General features: G+C 36.5%; 1 protein-coding gene across 1 annotated transcript; it reads left to right on the top strand.

Annotated features, from left to right (window-relative positions):
• Window positions 1-764: 764 nt before the first annotated feature.
• DDX1 (DEAD-box helicase 1) lies at window positions 765-20276 on the top strand. Its single transcript, XM_040551244.1, has 26 exons — window positions 765-855; window positions 2110-2161; window positions 3138-3201; window positions 3848-3877; window positions 4127-4223; window positions 5039-5086; window positions 5233-5316; window positions 6246-6329; window positions 6781-6857; window positions 8145-8217; window positions 8327-8403; window positions 9199-9313; window positions 9807-9945; window positions 10759-10819; window positions 11926-12024; window positions 12707-12796; window positions 13328-13516; window positions 15945-15996; window positions 16403-16549; window positions 17214-17305; window positions 17893-17965; window positions 18316-18388; window positions 18505-18547; window positions 18773-18868; window positions 19530-19650; window positions 19942-20276. Exons 1-26 carry the CDS (start codon window positions 840-842, stop codon window positions 20070-20072), a joined length of 2223 nt encoding a protein of 740 aa, XP_040407178.1. The 5' UTR covers window positions 765-839; the 3' UTR covers window positions 20073-20276.
• Window positions 20277-20582: the final 306 nt, after the last annotated feature.

The raw sequence follows: 20582 nt of genomic DNA, 5'->3' as shown, positions 1-20582 counted from the left end.
ACAAAGTAGATAAATACACTGTTGTTTTGTAGTAGACAAATGCACTATTGTTTTGCGTTGCAATGGTACAAGCTACAGTTTTTAATTTGGAATCTAATTTTATTTTGCCAGTAACAACCCAGAGATTCTTGCCTTTAATTTCTCTAGAAGTTATCCTGGCAAAAGACTGTGAAGAATGTGTGGAAACTTTTGTAAAAACTGTAGAAGAATGTATCCTTATAAGTCTATAAAATAAACCCATGTGTTATCTGTGTGAAGATACACATTATCTATGTGTGAAGATACTTCTGTACACATAAAACTCAGAATGCTTTGTACCAAGTATGTTTATTACAGAAAACTGCGCAAATGTGAATTACAACAAAACTCACTGAAGATTACAATGCTGTATGTAAATGTAAAACAGATTCTTATTGTAAACGGGCACTTTATGGTTTAAATCATAAGTTACCACAGCCTTAAACTAAACAAACAGCTCTCCTGACTTTAATATTTGTGTAAACCTCTAGATACCAGGCCTGGTATCACAAACATAGCTGAGATTTTATGTGAAGGGGAAAAAAAAAAAAAAAGGTAGGCTTTCAGAAAGGTGAGAAAGCCGTGAGAAGGCGACCTGAGTATGCCTTAAAAACTTAAAATCCACAAACAACAAAAATAATTCTCCCTTCCTTCCTTCCTTCCTTCCCCACGTAGCAGCCCGGACCCATATGCGCGATGCACACACAAGCGGCCGGGGCCGGAACGCGCGGCGCGGCGCTCCCTGCTGCCCCCCGGCGCCATAAAGTGGCTTCCCTGTGCTGCGCCTGCGCTCTGCGGAGCGGGAGACTGGCGGTGCCAAGATGGCGGCGTTTTCGGGTACGTGGTGAGGGGTAGGGCCGGGGGCGGCCAAGCGCTGGGAGGCAACTCAGGGGTCTGGGTCTGACGGGGCCTTGTGGGGGTGGAGGGGAGGAGGTGGTTCCTGGTGGGCGATAGGGGCTTGCTGCAGTACGTGCCTCGCTACGCAGCAGGCCTGTGGAGGTGCAGGTGTTCTTCTGGCTGCCTGGGCTTTGGCAGGCCCGCAGGCGTTCTCGCCCCAATAGGTTTGCAGGGTTTTGTGGGTGTGTGGCATGGGTGCACCTCGTAAATGGGGCTGCTTGGAAGTTAAGGCTGGTTCCTTAATCTGGGTCGTTCCTATAACAGGAGGCTTATACAAGTGTTCTGTGCATTGCAGTGATTCCTAACGTTTTAGGAACATCCCCATTCTATGTTAGGTAGTTGTGGAAAGCAATAAGATCTCCCCTGAGCCTTCTCTTCCCCAGACTAGACAACCACAGTGTCTTGTCATGATTAAAATGTCTGTTTAAACCATAATGTAAGAAGTTATTCCTGAAGTAGTACACATCACTATTGGTACTGTCTATTCGCTCCCCCCCTCCGCATATACACTCCCAGACAACCAATCACTGTACAACATGATCAAAGAAAATGCTGAAGTTCCTTCTTTGGACCTGGAGATGAGTTTGGGTGGTGGATAGGTTTATTTTTATTGTATAGTGGAGGAAAACTTACATAGCGTCATTGCTAGTTCTTTTATTTCAGTACACCCTAGAAAAACTTAATCAGCATAAAAGGGAAGTGTATTAAAAGTGGAAAGAATGTTAAGGGATTTATCTTTAATTTGCAATTAATAGTAATTTTTGTTGCTAAGAAAAAGCTTTTTGATTATGTGGGTTGTCTGAGGCTTTAGGAGTAAAAACTAATACTTGAAAACTGAAGCTTTCTGGAAATAATACAAATAAAACATTCCCGCACTTCTTAATAATATTCCTATTACAATAGCAAATGTAAGAGTGATTTTTGGCTGCATACATCTGTGTATGTCAACCAAGTTCTTGGTGTGTATGTATACACACTGTCATGTGCTGACTTTCTGCATGTGTGTACCACATGTGTGTGGAAAGCTAGCATGTGACAGTGTGAAGACTAGTATGTAAAAATTTGCTTAAAGAACATAATATATATATTTTTGTTTGTAGTTGAAAATTTCCGAGTGTAAACACTTTCTTCTGGGCTATGTTGATGTAACTAACACTGCTTGGGTTTTTTTTTTTAATTATTTTTGTCTTGCAGAAATGGGTGTTATGCCTGAGATAGCTCAAGCAGTGGAGGAGATGGATTGGCTGTAAGTAGGCTTACCTTTGGGCCTGGCAAAATCTAATTTGCTTTTCAGTGATGTATCATATGCTTCTTAAAATACCCACTTTTTTTGTAATGTGACAGCAGAGGTATATGTTTCCCTTTAGCATTGCTGCATCTCTTGTATTTCCTCATAGTGTGAGTGGCTGAAGATCACAAACTGTAACTGCGGTGGTAACACATAAGCTTGGACGAGTGAAGTATGATAGCTTATACTTCAGTGTCATTTGTTTGATAAAAGTCCCTGTGCTTGTGATTTATTTGCTATATATTGTGGGATTGCTATATGAAATTACTGTCACTTACATGATGCATATTCAGTAAGTGTTCTCCAAACTGTGGGCTGAATTTGTGTTTTTCAGGGTTGATGACTGAGTGTGTTATTTTACCAGAGTTATTCTTCCTGGTGTTAGTGCTTATTTGGTTGAAGTTCAGTATTTTAAAGCTTGTTGTCATTTGGAATGAATGTTATCTGTATGGACAGTCTTAATTTATGTAATTCTTTTCCTGTATACATGGCATTAATTTGCTGAGTTGGTTTCAAAATGCTAGTTACATTTATTTCTTTAATTTATTTTCCAGTATTAAGTAGGAATTTTGTAAATGAGGGCTATGTAAATGGCTTTAAAAGTGAACCATACTGGAAGGGCGGAAATCTGGGAATCAATAATTAATCTTTTCCTTTTGTCGTTAGCATAGCGAGGTAAGATACAGACCTCTTGTCAGGGTGCAATTGAATTCACTGCATGCACTTGTCACCTCCTGCCAAAGTGCATCGCCTACTCCAAACCCTCCATGTAAATTTGTACCTCTTCACTTCCTTAGCAGCAAACCAGGAAGAGTAACTTTCACTTTGTGTGACTGATGCATTGAAGTGATGTCTATTAAGTTCTTGTGTAAGTAAAAATATTTTTTTCTTCTTCTGATAACTTCTATTTGTATTAATGTGTTCTTTCCTGTAGTCTTCCTACAGATATTCAAGCCGAATCTATACCATTGATCCTGGGAGGTGGTGATGTGCTTATGGTATGTATGCAGGACAGCCCTGTTCCAAGGAAGCCTGTGTCTTTTGCCTGAATGTTCTTTGTGCATTGTTTCCAGAGGGCTCTGTAGTTATGCTAGCTCTTCTGTCCTCCTTAAGTGGAAAAATACATCCTTGAACTAAAAAACATTGAGTTTCTGGTGTGTTTCCACCTGTTCTTGCAGATGGAATTCATTCTTCTTAGGCTTTAGTTTTTGACAACTTGACAGTTTGACGGGCACTGCTACGTGATAGTGAAAGCTAACTGATACCATCTACTTGGCTCTTCACTTGACACAGAACTGCATGGAACATGACAAATACCATCTTAACAAGTGCTTCAGTCTCAATAGCCTTAAAGATACCTGATTTTATCATGCCTTCTGCAGATCTGTTCTCAATTCCATAATCAGAGTAATACCTCCTATAATCTTCTGTAGCACCTTGAGAACTTAGACGTATATAGATAGCTCTCCTGGTGAATTCTGGGAGCTTTTATGTTCCAAGTCCATTGGAAAGGTTTTGTGTTTAAAAAAAAAAAAGTAAAAGGTAAAAGTAACCTTAATTTATAGTTTCATTAAATAGAACTGTAGAACAATCCTTACTGTGAAAGTTGTAACTGATTAAGCTGTTAATTTTTTCTTCCTGTAGGCTGCAGAAACAGGCAGTGGAAAAACTGGTGTAAGTAATCAAATTTAATTCTAACAGAAAGTAGTAGAAAGAAAAAGTATTTATGTGGTGAGAGACATGGTGTATATTTCTGTATGCATACAGAGAGAGTATGTATACATTTGAATATGTTTTTAAGCATATGCTTAGGTATGTCTTAAAGTGTTTCTAACCAGTGTGTGTTGCAACTGAAAACTAGACTGTCTGCTTATATGGAAATACCTATATAGATTGTGGAAGGAGAATAACATTATATTTTAGGCTTTTAGCATTCCAGTTATCCAGATTGTTTATGAAACACTGAAGGACCAGATGGAAGGGAAGAAAGGGAAAGCAACTATTAAAACTGGCGGAGCAGGTAAGCTTTCATCTATCCCACTTCTAAAGCTTAGACTGCTGTTAGTTCATGTCAATTCCATAACACCACAAAGTAAAGGTAGTCTGACTTGCCATTAAACAGATAATTTTTTTTTTTAATTTGGGATAATATGAATAGAATACAATTACTTCAGATAATATAAAATTACAAATATAAATTTAATGATGTTCATGGAAAGAACTGGGATGCATTGGACTATACAGATTTGAATTTGGAAATGTTGAACTGAGATGGCAATATGCAGGGCCAGAACCTGCTGGTATAGTATGGATTGTAATCATGGTGTTATTCTCACAGTATGCAAGTGTCTAGTATATACATCCTTTTAAATAGACTTGCGACTTGAAAGCTGGTAAATGTGTTCAGTCCATAATAGTTATAGATTGAGACTTGTCACCAACAATAACTGTAAAAACAAAATTCTGAAAATGTTAATAGAAGTTCTAACCTTTCATCTTAGTTATAATGACTGCTGCAGTGTTGACAGTGCAGTTGATTTATACTCTGGCTTACCTTATAAGTGTCATTATTATTTTCAGTTGTATTTTTAAGCAATTTAATCTGTGCAGTATTTAATGGAATAATTCAAACTTGCACACAGTAGCTTTGCATTAGGCATTTCTACCTAAGTTTTTAGGCCTTTGCTGACCTAGAGGGTTTGAATTGATTTGGAATAAGGCTGTTTTCCCAAAATATTAAGCTAGATAGCAGAGACAATGTGAAATTTGAATTTGAGTTCTCCAGGCTTACCTTGTTGCTTTAAAGAATTTTCTGTTTCTGTCTTTCAAACTTAGTGCTCAATAAATGGCAGATGAACCCATATGATAGAGGATCAGCGTTTGGTGAGTTGTCTTAATTCTGATTTAATTGTTCTTGTATTTGAGATGTTCACATTGTGAAACAAAAATAAAATAAAATGTACAAAGCTTTCTTTAAGAAGCTGTTAAAAAAGCATTTTCTTTAACTCAAACTGTCTTGTCATTTTCAGCAATTGGATCAGATGGTCTGTGTTGTCAAAGCAGAGAAGTAAAAGAATGGCATGGATGCAGAGCAACTAGAGGCGTGACTAAAGGTAGCTAGAAAACAACGTATTTCAGAGGCTCCTAAAAATCTTAGCTGAAACACCCACTTATCTCCTGTTGTTAATGTAGACAGTTGCATTTAAAATTTACAGTCTATCTAAGCAAATGTGCCATTACTGAATTTACTGCTAGCTGAAGACTTTGGAAAGGCAAATAAAATATTTTAGTTTGTTTTTCTCTCCTTATCTTGTAAATTGCATTTTCCTGATAGGGGATTGAGTCAGAGGTGATGCATTCATAACCGGTGTTCATTAGAACATATTTTATTAAGATGCTATAAGTAGGAAATAGCTATCCACACAGTACTTCCGATTATTTCCCCCATAGGTACGTGCATGCACAGATTTCATGCATATCTGGTTGGAGTAACAGTTGGGAGGCCAATCCTAGTTGTTTAGTTGGAAGCAGAGAGTCATACTGACTTCAGTAATTCTAGGTGGGTGTTCAGAAAGACCCTTGAGCGGTCAGATTTTATCAGGTGTACACACAGTCCTGTAGTCTGTCTTTACATAGCAACCAACTGATCACGGTTCAAGTTACACAGCAAGTTGTCAGTGCTAGTGCATGCTGGTGGTCTTGCACTGATTTGGCAGACCTCTGGGGTTTTTGAGTTTAATCAAATGCTGTGGATTCTGGAGAACCACAGGTATCTCACTAGCTTACCAGTTCTGTGAAGACTTTCACACACTACCTCTGAGCACATACTTTTTCCTCTCTTAGGCCTGCTGTTTTCCAATGCCTGTTTCTCCATCCAGATACTTAAGTACCTACAGAACCCTTTCACCCTAACACAGTAGGGACTTTTATGACTTACAGCAGAGGTTGGATATGTTAGACATTTGGTGATTCTGGACTGCCAAAGTGAACCACCTCAATGAAATTGAAATTAAGGTGTTTTTTGATCCCTTTTCTCTTAAAGGAAAATACTACTATGAAGTGTCTTGTCATGATCAAGGCTTGTGCAGAGTTGGTTGGTCAACTATGCAGGCATCGCTAGATTTGGGTGAGTTTCCTCATAAGAAGGTGGATGTACTGGAATCCTGTAGACATTATGGAATGGCTGGAATCCTGCTCTCTTCTTGCAGAGAAGGGACTCCTTGGGAAGATTAGCGATATCAGTGAATTCAAAACTTGTACAAATTTTCTTCTGCTTGTAAGAAGAAATCTGTATAGATGGTGATTATGGTTTTTGTGACCTTTTTGCTTTTATTTCAGTCTTTTTATGAAGATGACTAGAGACCAGTAAAATCGATCAGTACTCTGGTACAAAGATTATTTTAGAATACATCAAAACTAGGAGTCCTCAGTTAGCACTGAGTATTATTATTTACATCGTAAATGTTTCAGTTGGCAATATAAATGATAATGGACAAAGAAGAGATGGAGGGAGGTGGGGGGAGGGAATGTAACCTGTCAGCCAAACAATAAAAGGTCATACTGTGCCTTGTTTTCAGGCACTGATAAATTTGGCTTTGGATTTGGTGGCACTGGTAAGAAATCTCACAACAAGCAGTTTGACAGCTATGGTGAGGTAAGGTTGAATTACTTACTGATAAAAACATTGCAATTCATTTCTCAAATTTCTTCATGTTGTTTTTTTAATAAGAGTTTTTTTTGTCTTGGTTACGTGCTATAGCAATCGATTGTCTTTCCTAGCAGTGCTAACTTTTTAAGGTAAAGTTGCTAAGCAAAAATACCATAAAACCTCAAAGCATTTTTGGACAAAAGCACATTAACCAGATCTAACAAAAGCAGTTAGTATGTTGGATTTATGATAGTGGCTAGACCACAATGATGTTGATTTATTTAGAAGATAAAGCTCTTCTGTGTGTTATAGGTTAGTGGTTAACTGATCTCTTGGATTTATTTCTTGACTTATTTTAGTGTTAACTTGAATAACAGCATCCCATCTATATGCGTTGGTGAATGTCAAAGTAAGGGCGTTGAAGCCTGTATACTGGCAATTGAAGTCTCTAAAAATCTCAAAATGCATACTTCAATGCCAGTAAGGTGTAATTAGTCAGGCTCTATTTCTGCCAGTTATTTGGATATATCATGAAAATTGTGATCTTGATATAATCTTCTGAAAATATCTACCAGGAATATCTGCAGTGTTTTTTGTGTGCTGTGCATTCTTTGTTAATGAATGTTTAAGCGTAGCTTACATAAATATGAAGAACACAGTAGAAATGTCTTTTTATGGTATTAGCAAATTGTCAATACTGTAAAACTTGCAGCTTTTACAGCTATTGTAGTTTTTTATAAGTGACTTCTGATCTGTTGAACTTGAAAAGCACTTCACAGTATATAAACTTTTATTAAATACCATTACAATGAAAAGATTTTAAACAATTTAAATGAAGCATTTAAATATGTAGCATACATTTAGTACCTCCTATGTGAGTTAATCTTTTCAGTAGTCAGAAGGTAGATTTCTACTAGTGTTTGATGCTCTAAATTTGGTTTTACATTGGCTACTAAACTCATGATTAATGCACATCTTCATAATACAGAATTCTTCCAGGTAAATGACTTGAATTTATCATTGTCAAGGCATTTGAGCAAATCTAAAGCAGCAATAAAAGTTTTAATATCTAAGATAAATTGGGCACTTTACTGAAGATGTGTAATCAAAAATGTGAATGTTGTTTACGATAGTAGTATTGGGATAAAAACAGAACTTGCTTCTCCTGAAAATAATTGTTTAGTAGGGAGAAATATGAAGACTGTAGAAGTTGGCAGAATGCAAGCACTGTTTTCTTAATACACTAAATAACCCCCAAAATTTGTTAGTTTCACAAACTTCTTTTCGTTATAGGAATTCACTATGCATGATACAATTGGATGTTATCTAGATATAGATAAAGGACAAATAAAATTTTCCAAAAATGGTAAGTTTTCTTCACTTTATTCTTTGGAATTTAACTTGAATGCTCACATGGCTGGGGAGGGAGGATGTGCATACATGCGAAGTCTGACTGAACAACCCCCTACTTTCAGGGAAAGACCTTGGCCTTGCGTTTGAAATCCCACCACACATAAGGAACCAGGCACTCTTTGCAGCTTGTGTACTGAAGGTAACTTAGGAATATCACAGATGTGCAAGTTCCAGAAAACTGCTCTATTTCTGGTAGAGCAGTTACTGTACAATTACCGTAGTTACTTCTACTCTGTTTCCTTCTGTGCACTAGTAATCCACTACTGTAGTGATCATCAGTGTGTTAGCTTTGAGGACTGCTCAAGCTAAATACTGAATATCTTAATTAAAATGAAATACCAAAACTTGAACATAAGGGTAGAATAGCTTGGAGCAAGAATTATCTTACCTTTATTAAACTTCAGTATAGTGTGATTCCACAGAGATAAGAAAGTAACTTAAAAGTGCTAAAGTTATAAGTGGTCTGCCTAAACCCTTAAGTTTCCTGTTTCATTTACTCTTAATATTCTGTAAATCTAGTAGTGTCTTTGTTTTTTTTCAGTCTCTCTGGGATGATGAGCAAAGGGCTCACCACATGTTTTTGGTGGTCAGAGAAATGTACAAACCTAAAAATTATTTTGGCTTGTTTTTTAGTTATGCTTAGTCATCAAATACGAATAAAACAAAAATCATAATGTTTCAGCATATCTGTAAGTGTTAGAATATTTTGATGTAGAATAAGAGTTTTAAGAACTAGAACAAAGCACAAACTGTCTGGCAGGCTTTGGACTTCTTGGGGAAGGGGAATGTGAAGGGAGGGGAAAACACCACTTTCCCCATCTCCACGCACACCTCTTTGTCTAGCTGGTTTCTCATGGCGGAAGATACTTGTGAAATTGTTTTTCATTTTACGTAGTCTCTTGAATCTGTATGACACGATTTTGTTGAAATCTAGAATGCTGAGTTAAAGTTCAATTTTGGTGAAGAAGACTTCAAGTTTCCACCAAAAGATGGCTATATTGGTCTCTGCAAGGCTCCCGATGGTAGTGTTGTTAAATCACAACATGCAGGTAAGGTTTGACCTTTTAAATTTCTCCATTGTGTATTCAGGTTGTCTGAATATGCATTTTGATCACTTTGATTTCTTAATTTCTGCTGTACTCAGGGTCTTAGAATACTAACACCGTAGTGGTAGCAAAACTAGAACTTTTTCAATAGTCTTCAGAGTTGTCTTCAATTTAAATTGCAAGTAGTCTTAAGCTTGGAATTTAGAAATGCGTCAGATAGGTAAACTTCTCTTAAATGAGTTACTTGAGGGGAAAAAAAAAAAAACAAGTGTTTGGTTTTTAAGCTCTGAGATAAAAATCATGTTGCATGGCCAGTATACCATTGTAATGGCAAGACCTATTTGTAATTTCTGAATATTAATCTAAAGCAATAACATTTTATTCTAAAGCAATAACATTTCCCTTTTATGGAATATTTAGAATTACAAGTTTGTTTGCAATAATAAATTCTCTATTACAATAATAAATGTATCTAATTGCTTTTTTTTAATCTTAGGAAATGCACAAGTGGTTCAAACACAGAACCTTCCAAATGCTCCAAAAGCGTTGATTGTTGAACCATCGAGAGAGCTAGCAGAACAAACTTTGAACAATGTGAAGCAGTTCAAAAAATATGTTGATAATCCCAAATTAAGGTAATAGTGCATCTGATACTTAGGTTGTGTTCATGACATTGTCCATGGACATGACTTGGTGGTGGGTGGTGTTCCACTTCGTTGCTATGCGGACCTTAATCTGCAGTGCTACTGATAATAGTCTCAGCAATACCTGCTAGCAATCAACCTTCTAATACTTATGCTGTAGTCTGACTCCAACAGATGGCTATATACAAGGTCTGCTCTGTTTACATTAGTGTTCACAGGACAAATGTTGCACTTACTAACATGGGGTTGCAATCCAAACAAAAAAAAAGTTTGTCTACAGGATACTTTAGTCTAAAGTTGTTCCTGTTTAAACTGTGCTTATAAAAAAAATTAAGAAGTGTCTACATATTGAAGTACGGTCAGTTTACAAGAGTGCGTTTAATGGAATTGCATGTTAGTAGTAATAGGGAGAGACAAGTTATAATGCAAGATTAATTTAGCTTGGGTATTTGCATTGCTAGCTTTCAAGAATACAAGGAACTTATTAAGTGAATTTTTGCTTAAGACTTTAAGGAACAGATCCTTTTTCTAACAGTGAAATTAGTTAATGTTAAATGTTTAATACAACAACAATGAAATAACTGAATTAAAATACAACTTAAAACTTTCTCTTCTCAAATTGAAGTACCATATGCTATATGAGGAAGAATTTTTATTTTTTACTATTTTGCTCTTAATCACTGTCCAGAAATGTTGATCACTATCTATTAATCATGGAATCAATCTTCAGCCTGATACTTTCTCTCGTGAATATAACAAAAAATTACCAAATGTCAAAATATGTTGATGTAATGTTTGTTTTAGGGAACTGCTGATTATTGGTGGGGTTGCTGCAAGAGATCAACTCTCTGTGCTGGAACAAGGAGTAAGTTGTGTTATTTTTGTTGATATGACTTCATAGTTTAGGTTCTAAATAACTCATGGCGTCCCTGGAGAACAGTAATAATGCTTCCTGTAACTTCTGTAAACCTGCAAAAAAGAGACTGTGCAGCTGATAGCAAACTCATATTGTGCTGTTCTAGCTTTTTTCACTTCATTTCCATGGCAACTCACAGTACAAATGCTTATGGTATTTGATCAAATTCTGTTAGGTCTTGAGTACTGCTGAAAACTTTAAAATAGAAGTGTAACTTTATCCTGATAATTAACAACAAATATTGAGACAGATTTACTAACTTCTTCACATGTGTGCAGATAAAACTGGTCTGCAATTGTCCAGTTCAAGCTACACCAAAAAACAATCCTACACAGGAGGAACCAGCTTAGTTTCTGCAGCATGGAATGTACAGCCAATTCGTTTGTCCCTTAGGGACAGCTCTGCCTTTATTCAAGGCGCAAAAGTGAGACTCCATCACTGTTACGAAGTTTTTTCAATGTCTCTAGCTGCCAAAATCAGAAGTTTATCTCCTCAGCAGGCTTGAACTGGAAGATTGCTAGACTTTGATATGAATCATAGTGATACAGCTTAGTGGAGGACTTGTTAGTGTTAGGTCATAGGTTGAACTAGGTGATCTTGAAGGTCTCTTCCAACCTAAATGATTATACGATAAATTTGTGATGGTGAACCCTTCCATCTTGCAAAATCTTAAGTATGTTTCTGTGGTTGGTAGATTTTAACTCTCTTACTATGGAAATATACTTGAATTTATTTTATTCCTATTTAAAATCAGATCTGTTGCCTGGAGAGCTTGTGGAATCTCTGCCCTTGAAGATGTCAGAATTTTAGTGGGCAGGGTCCTGAGAATTCTAAAGCAAATTGGAAGTTGTCCTTTGCTTGTGATACATGTCATATGGGGACCAGATGACCACAAGATGTCTCTCCAGTACAAATTATTCTAGCAATCTGTGGTTATAATTCATAGAAAATAGGATGTCACCCTGCTGATTGTATCGCATACTGAAGTTTAAGCAAAGCTGGTGGTGTCTCCAAGTTAGCTATGGGATCAATTAATGCTCTTCTGTATTTCGTAGGTGGATATTGTCGTTGGAACTCCTGGAAGACTGGATGACCTGGTCTCAACAGGAAAACTTAACTTATCTCAAGTTAGATTCCTCGTTCTGGATGAAGCTGTATGTAGAGAACTAAATGATACTCAAGTTCTGCTCTCCAATGCAGTATAACATACATTAAAAGATGTAATGAAACAACATTCATCTGTAGCATTTGGTGCTTAAGTTAGCTACTTCTAGAGTAGTCCAGGTTAATCTCCTTGTTGTTTCTAAGTGTAGTAACCCACACACCTTTCTCTTGTTGTCTCTCTGTAAAGTTGCTTGAATTTTATACAATAGAGAAATATATTTCAGGCTGTGTTTATAAGATTAGTGAAGTCAGTCCCTGTCTCTGTCCAGCAATAGTGTTCAGGAAACTTGAAAGGACAAAGACTAGATAAGCATTTTTGATTACCCAGCAGGTCTTGAAGCTAGTATATGTCCTACTCAATATGCTGTGGAATGAGTGCCTCTTTCTTGCTTTGATCCTTTGTAGTATAACTGAGTGTTCACATAGATAAAGTGCCCAAGAGTATTAGCTAGGAGAAGCAGCTGAAGCAGATGTTTAATTTCTTCTGAAGCATAGCAGCTGTGCCTGTAAATACTCCTTTTTTTCCTCCTTAGTAGTAGTAATGTCATGGACAGACATTGACCTGTTCAGCTAATTAAATGAGTAGAACTCTGAGACTACAGGTGTGTTGGTTATTTGACTGAGGTATGTAATAAGAACTGCAGCTTTTTCTCTCATTTTATTTCTGTGTAGGATGGCCTTCTTCTCCAAGGTTATTCAGACTTCATAAACAGGATCCATAGTCAAATTCCTCAGATAACTTCGGATGGAAAGCGACTTCAGGTATAGAGTTTGTTCGTGTTTTTTTGTGGTCTGCACTGCTTTCAGTTGTTGACTGTTGCATGGTATGGAACATTTCTTCTTTGAAGTAGTTTATTCTTTGTTACACTTCTTGTCCACAAGTAGCACTTGTTCATTGGGTTCAGTAATCGCTTGCAAGCATACGTTTTCAGGATCCTAGATCAGAAGTCCAGTGTCTATCAGTATTTGGGTTACATGATACAAACGTATCTGAAAAATGAGTGGCTACTTACACTCCTTCTAATGCTCTAATAATCATCTCTTAGTAATTTTGCTTTCTTCCTCTTAAATGATTGTGTTTCTTTAAGAGAATAGTTGAGTAACTTTGTCTTGACTCATCAGCAGAGTAGATGCTGTGATGAGGAAAGCCAGTTTGGGAGACACTGTTGTGCTGCAGTGTGCTATTCAGCTACCACATAACATTCTTCCAGTTCTACTGTTTTTTTGTTTGTTTTTTGTTGTTCTAGGAGAATCTGATCTTCAGTGGTATTCATATGGCTTTTTTCTTCTCAGGTGATCGTGTGTTCTGCAACACTGCATTCTTTTGATGTGAAAAAGCTGTCTGAAAAGATCATGCATTTTCCCACCTGGGTTGATCTAAAAGGAGAAGATTCTGTCCCTGAAACTGTACACCATGTAGTTGTGCCTGTTAATCCAAAAGCTGATAAACTCTGGGAAAGACTTGGCAAGAATCATATCAGAGTAAGTGGTTTATAAGTGGAACTTAGATTATTTGTTTGCGAGTGTTTACTTATTTAATGTGCAGAGTTGAGGCCCAGTGTTGTAGGATCTTTGCCAGCTATTGAAAGTTCAGTGTTTCTGAACTGTTTGTTCCATGTTAGTTAGCAGCCTGATGTTTGTAATGTCACAACACTGTTTTTTAATGGTACAGTCTTATGAACATGATTGGGGAAAATCCTGATGGAGTAGCGTTACCTTTTTGAGGTAGAGAGCAATGGCACCACACTGCTTATTCAGTCATTTCACAGCTAATGGTCTGTAGCTTCACTAGTTCTTCCTTCTCATCATGCACAAGAGACAGGTAAACTTCCCAACATAGGTTTGAGAGGAAAAAAAAAAAAGCACTTTACAGAAAGATGTATGTGAAACGAGCAATTTTTAGAGGAATGGATTTAATCTCAAACTACATCTGAATCTTGGGTTTAAATTCTGCATTCAACTGACACCTGTTCAGATGGGAAGCTTGTTGTTGAAGCCTTTAGTTTTCAAGTTCTTGATAATCTGGAGTTGTATTTCATTTTTAGCAACTCATATGTGCTTAGGATCCATAGGCTTTCTTAACACCTTGCTGTCTCTGGAACTTTCCTTTGTCAGGTCTATTAGAGTGTTTTGGTTAAGTCTTAGCATGAGTTTACTTCACTTGGATTTTAGGTTTATATCTGATTCTAATATAGGGAAAAATATAGGAACAATCATTTTCTTATGATTTAGCAATGATTATTCCATTGCTTTCAGATCTAGATCTACATGAAGAATTTTACTACTTTTTGTTATATGAACCAGCTTTGTGTTTATATTCAAAACTTTTCTTTAGTTCAAGGTAGATTAACTTGTCTGGTGGTAGAACAGAATGCTTAGATTAGCATGAAATTATGTAAGGTTGAAAAGTAATTTTTTAACTTAAATGGAGATCAGTATTTCTTCCATGAAGTGTGGTCTAATGACTTGGTTTTGCTTAGTATGTTGTTGGACCTTATCTGAGTGAGGATTTCTTGTCCCATAAAGCTAGAATGATTTTCGTTGTCTAAGGTTCTCAAAGGCAGTTGATCTTTATGAATTTTTCTTTTGTCTTGTCTGCCATGGGAGGTACATACACATTTTGTGCCTTGCCCCCCCTCTTCTGAGGTTATTATTTTAAGGTGAGACAGAACTCTACCAGAGAGGGTTGTGAAATCTCCTTCTCTGGAGATAGTCAAAATCTGCCTAGATGTGATTCTGTGTAACATGTGTTAGGTGACCCTGCTTGAGCAGGGGGATTGGACTAGATGATCTCTGGAGGTCCCTTCCAACTTCACCCATTCTGTGATTCTGTTTTGTGAGGTTTTGGTTCTTCAGGGTACTCTTTGTGGATTTAAATCTATTTGTCTTGGTGAATTAATTGGAGTTTGAAGTGAAAACAAATATTTAAGAAAATTATTTTAGGTAATATGTCTTGTAAATACTGGAAGGATTTCAAGTAACTGAAATTTTCATGTGACTTAAAAATTTTGCATGTAACAGTAGAAAACCAATTTGTCTAATGATCTCACCTGAACTCATTCTAAAGAGGTAGGGATTTTTCCATTCCATGCATGAATTTATTCATAAATTGAAGAACTTCATAGGCATGTACAAAAATCCAGGATAGCGCTACTACTTGTTTCTGTATTTTTTTAATTAAAATTTTTTAGGTAACACATGCCTATATTTCAAATTCATCTTTTAGCTCTTAGTTGCTTAACTAAAAAAGGGTGAAGTATCTTTGCCATGTTTATTGGTTTGTTTCTGCTGTCTTATCCACAAAACAGTTAGTTGAAAGGATATTTTATTTATTTTAAGTTCAAGGCTCTTTAATGTTTATGTTCTCAGGTTATAGTATTGTGAACAGCACATTTAATGCCTGCATATTTTTCTTAACTTATAGTGGAAGTTTAGTGTGAACTTTGGAATCTGAGTTATCTCTATGTAATGGAGCCAGTCCTGCTGTCTTAAGCATTTTAGATGATTAAGAACAACATCAATTTGATTATTTTATTTAAAAAGAAATCTAGGATATTAAATTTCACTTTAAAATTATTTCTTAGCTAGAAGCAGTCACAATACCTGAAATTTCAGGACTGTGAGTGTAAACAATTGATTCCATTCAAAAGGATAAATGAATTGCAGCTGGTCTTGGGTCTGGAATTTGGTTCTTAAGGCCTGCAGATGAACAGAAGGAGGATTTTTAGTAACTAATGGGTTGATTGAGGAAAGTCTTCTGCAGAGCGAGAGGCTGATACAGGTTTTTATAAAAACATTGAGTAAATTCTAAGTAGTTGGTGGTAGGTTTTCTTCCCCCCATTCTTGTGATTGAATGTGGTTTAGCTACTTCTACAATCAAGTGGCTGAAGGTTGTTTGTTTTTTTCCTAGACTGATGAAGTACATGCAAAAGATAACACACGTCCTGGTGCTAACACTCCAGGTAACCTGCAACGCATGTTAAATAATGACTTGTGAAATGATCCTCTGTAGTTGTTGTGAAATAAAGCTAAATTATATTAGATAATTGTCTTGAGGCATGCTCCTCAATCTTCATTTCTAGATTTATGTAGTAGACTTAAATACATGTTTTTCAGATGAGTAAACTACAAATGTTTGTTTATAAATCACCTTAAATGGAGTGTTTTTGTTCTTTCTGTATAATATTACCTTGGAGCAGGGGTACGTGGACAAGGGAGGGGAAAAAACTGAAGGTGTAGCTCACCTGCTCTGCTAATAAATGTTTACCTGTCTACTCAAAGGCTAGAGGATCTTTAAATCCATGCTGTTCAATGGCTCTTTGTATTTTTAAATATTTGGATTGAAATATCTTCTTTACTTTAACTTAGAAATGTGGTCTGAAGCTATCAAAATTCTAAAAGGAGAGTACACTGTTCGGGCAATCAAAGAACACAAGATGGACCAAGCCATTATTTTCTGCAGGACAAAAATAGATTGTGATAATATGGAGCAATACTTCATCCAACAGGGTGGAGGTAGTATTTTCACCAGAACTCTATTCTATTCCCTTTCCTGCTTATTTTAAAGACACCTTTATGATAAGGTCACTGATATTCAGATACCACACCAGTAAGACTGTGCCAAGTTTTTTAACATAGGGCTTAGCCCAGTGTGGGAGGAGGCCATGAATACCAGTTCTAGGCAGCTTTGAAATGGACAGAAACAACCCATTGTGCACCAAAATTTGAACCAATAAGAGAGGTGTATGGGGCCTCTACTGAAATGTAAGTAAGAATAAGAGGTGGTTGCTCTAGACACAGGAGGAAATGTGAAGATGCACAGAAGTACAAACATGAGGAGACATAGAAGGAGAAATATGAGAGAGCACACAGGAGGGTTGAAATAGGACAAACAAGGAGAAGGGTAAAGAGATATATCTGGGGAAAAAAGAGACATTTAGACTAGAAAGGGGTGAGGAAGTGTCTGCACAAAACCCTTCTGGTGAGGGGGGAGGAAAGGTGTTTAATTATTTTGTTTTTACCAGTGCCTGTATCAGTAACTAAAAGTTTGTTTTATGATGATAAATCAAGTGAAATTCCCCCAAGCTGAGACTTTTCCCTATGTGTACTTCTTTCCCTGCTATATCGTGTTGTGCCATACCTTATATATGATGTTATTAATGCATAGTAACTCTTTCAGGCCCTGATAGGAAGGGACATCAGTTCTCATGTGTGTGTCTGCATGGTGACAGAAAACCTCAAGAAAGAAAACAGAACCTGGAAAGATTTAAGGTGATGCAGCAGACTCTAGCAAGCTTTTCCCTCATTTCCTAATATCTCAAGTCATACCTTGCACATTAATATGTCCCCTCAGTTTAAATTAAATTGGGTTTGGATGTTTTATAACTCACTTCCTAAAATTGTAAGATGCAGTTTCTTTAGGTGGAAATCTATATTCAGTTAACATGACCTCTGAGTTTTCATTGATATTTTCATTGATACGGTAGAGGTAGGTTTACTTCTAAATAAACCTAAATTTAAGCTCTGTAACGGATTGTTATTTTCTAAAATTACTGGATCTTGAATATTAAAAACCAAATCAAATGATAGTTAAAAAATCAAACCCAGTTTAATATTTAAAGCCATTTATTGATTTATATTTGCCTTATCTTGCTGGGAAAAAATGAAGATGTAAACGGATCAAGCCATTCATGTTCAAAAAACACTATTGTACTGCAGAAGAGCTTTATTTGGAGTATTCTGTAAATGTACAGGTGTGCCTTCAACCTTCAAGGTGCAGTAAACGGGAAGAGCTGCTGTTTTAGTGCTTGGATTTCGATTCGGTTTTAGTTCACTGGTTGTTATAACTATGTTTTCAGAGGGGAGATGTCCGTTTCTTGATCTGCACAGACGTTGCAGCTAGAGGAATTGATATTCATGGTGTTCCCTATGGTAAGACATAACTTTTAAACTAAGCTATTGAATTCCCATATGGCTTTAATATATTTTCAGTCCTTTCAACTAATTAAAACGAGTACATGGCTGGTAAGTAATTATGGGGAAGAAATTTTATGGTGGAAGCCTTAAATGTAGGTGGTACAGGTTGGTAATGACACCTGTAACTCCTGTAACAGAATGTTAAGTTCACATTTGATAGTGTGTATATGGGCTAAGGAGAAGGAGTGCAGTGATCAAAAGCATATTTACTGTAGTTGTGTGGTCTGTGACATTAGCTCATGTATTTAAAGTGTGTGTGTATGTATACACATGCACACACGTTATGTGGATCATGTCTTCTACAGTTATCAATGTCACACTCCCTGATGAAAAACAGAACTATGTTCACCGAATTGGGAGAGTAGGCAGAGCTGAAAGGTATGTATGTGTTCAGAGCAGACACAGTACATTTTTGTGCTTTTTTTTTGCTTTTAATAAGTTGGCAATAGTTGTTGAAACACATTTTTCTCTCTTACCTCCCCCCGTTATTTCAGGATGGGTCTGGCAATCTCCCTTGTGGCAAAAGAAAAAGAAAAGGTAATTACACTCCAAAGCGAAATTGAACAGATGCTATTTACTGAAGTTCCATCCACAGCTGATGCCTGACTTTAACAGCCTGCATTGGAAAATTGCTGCTTCTTTCCTTTTTAACTGAAAGGGACTCTGGAAAGATATCTGGATTATTTTCCATGCTAGAACTATAAAAATGAATATACTAAACTATTTCTCAAAGCTTAAAAGTTTGTTTTCCCTTATTTCTAGGTTTGGTATCATGTATGCAGTAGTCGTGGAAAAGGATGCTACAATACTAGACTGAAGGAAGAAGGAGGTTGTACTATATGGTACAATGAGATGCAGGTAAAACTTCTGCTTGACCATAATGTTCTTTCAGTACCTTAAGGGGGCTTCCAAGAAAACTGGGGAGGAACTCTTTATCAGGGATTGTATTGATGGGACAAGGAGTAATGGTTTTACACTAAAAAAGGATAGATTTAGATATTGGGAAGAAGTGCTTTAGTATGAGGATGGTGAGGCACTGGAACAGGTTGCCCAGAGAAGCTGTGGATGCCCTATCCCTCACAGTGTTTAAGGCTAAGTTGGATGGGGTTTGACAACCTGGTATAGAGAGAGGTGTCCCTGTCCATGGCAGCGCAGTTGGAATTAAATGATCTCTAAGAACCCTCCCAATCCAAACCTTTCTGTGATTGACTCTGTGATTTCCTCTAAAAGACTGTGGATTAGTCCCTGTCTTAACTGTTTAGTTGAAGTATAAATCTATCTTCCGGGTGTTCATAACTTTAGTTCCATTTGAAGAAGAAATTAGAAAACTTTGCAAATTATACTTTCTGTAAGTAATTTATTGAATTTGGAAAAAAAAAAATTAGTCTTCGGTCTCCAAGCCCACTTTGTTTCCTATATACAGTTTTTGTTGAAGCTATTTGAATAGCATTCAAAAAAAAAAAAGACTATTGTAACTGGAGTTACACATAAATGTAATTTAATTTATTTTTTCTTTTAGTTGCTGGGGGAGATTGAAGAACACTTAAACTGCACTATTGCCCAAATTGAACCAGACATAAAAGTGCCAGTAGATGACTTTGACGGGAAAGTTACATATGGGCAGAAAAGAGCCCTTGGTGGTAAGCAATAAAAAACTTTTGAGTTATGCTGCTATACAGTATTTAGTTTTTTGGTTTTATGCTTCATAATGACAAATTGATATATTAAAAAAAAAAGTTAATTCTTTGCTGTCTTGTGCATTTGTTACATAGAGCCTGTGGGTTGCAAGCAGGCAAAGCGTGTTTATGCCTGTTTTTATATTGTTAATTTAAACTTTTTTTTAAACTTTCTGAATGACTGTTGGTGAATGTTACTAGTTCTGCTGACGAATAGCGTTGAACACATCACTTAGACTGGGTCTTTTTTGGCAGGTGGACTGTATAAAGGCCATGTGGATATTCTGGCACCTACAGTACAAGAGTTGGCTGCCCTTGAAAAGGAGGCTCAGACATCTTTCTTGCATCTTGGCTATCTTCCTAACCAGCTGTTCAGAACATTCTGATTGTGTCACACTTGAGACAAGGCTTGAGTTAATAAATGTTCTACCCTACAAATACAAAAATCTTGTACTGTCTCTTGAGTAGCAGTAGTTAAAAAAAAAAAAATAAATAAAATTCGATAGACTTCTTGCATGATAAACAGCTTGTTCAGTGTTGTTAACTCTGTATTAGCTGTTGTCTTGATAAAATAAAAGAAATCAAAGACAGAATGGTTTCTGTTGACTTTCTTTTGTCTTTCCTCAAGAGTTAATTTGCAGAATCATTCTTTCCGTAGCTTTTTGATTTATTGATAATACAAGTATAGTTAAGCAAATCTTTAAGACAGTTTAATTCTTTGCGGAGTATATGTAAAAAATAATTTCATTAATTTTGTACTGTCATTTTGAATGCTGTGCTATTTAAAAGTGCATTCAATTGTAGATTGCTGCTTATATTTAAGATATTGAAGTAAAAAAATAAAAACTTCCTGAAGTATATATTTATCCCAAAGCCAAAATGTTGGCTGAGTGTTT

Source organism: Cygnus olor, chromosome 3 (assembly GCF_009769625.2).
Source record: "Cygnus olor isolate bCygOlo1 chromosome 3, bCygOlo1.pri.v2, whole genome shotgun sequence".
Taxonomy (NCBI): Eukaryota; Metazoa; Chordata; class Aves; order Anseriformes; family Anatidae; genus Cygnus; species Cygnus olor.
This window is presented reverse-complemented; position numbering and strand designations above follow the sequence as displayed.

Coding starts and splice junctions, on each gene's coding strand:
- DDX1 (XM_040551244.1), top strand. Junction 6,858..8,144: donor AGTTTGACAGCTATGGTGAG/GTAAGGTTGAAT, acceptor TTTTCGTTATAG/GAATTCACTATGCATGATAC. Junction 17,966..18,315: donor TATTCATGGTGTTCCCTATG/GTAAGACATAAC, acceptor TGTCTTCTACAG/TTATCAATGTCACACTCCCT.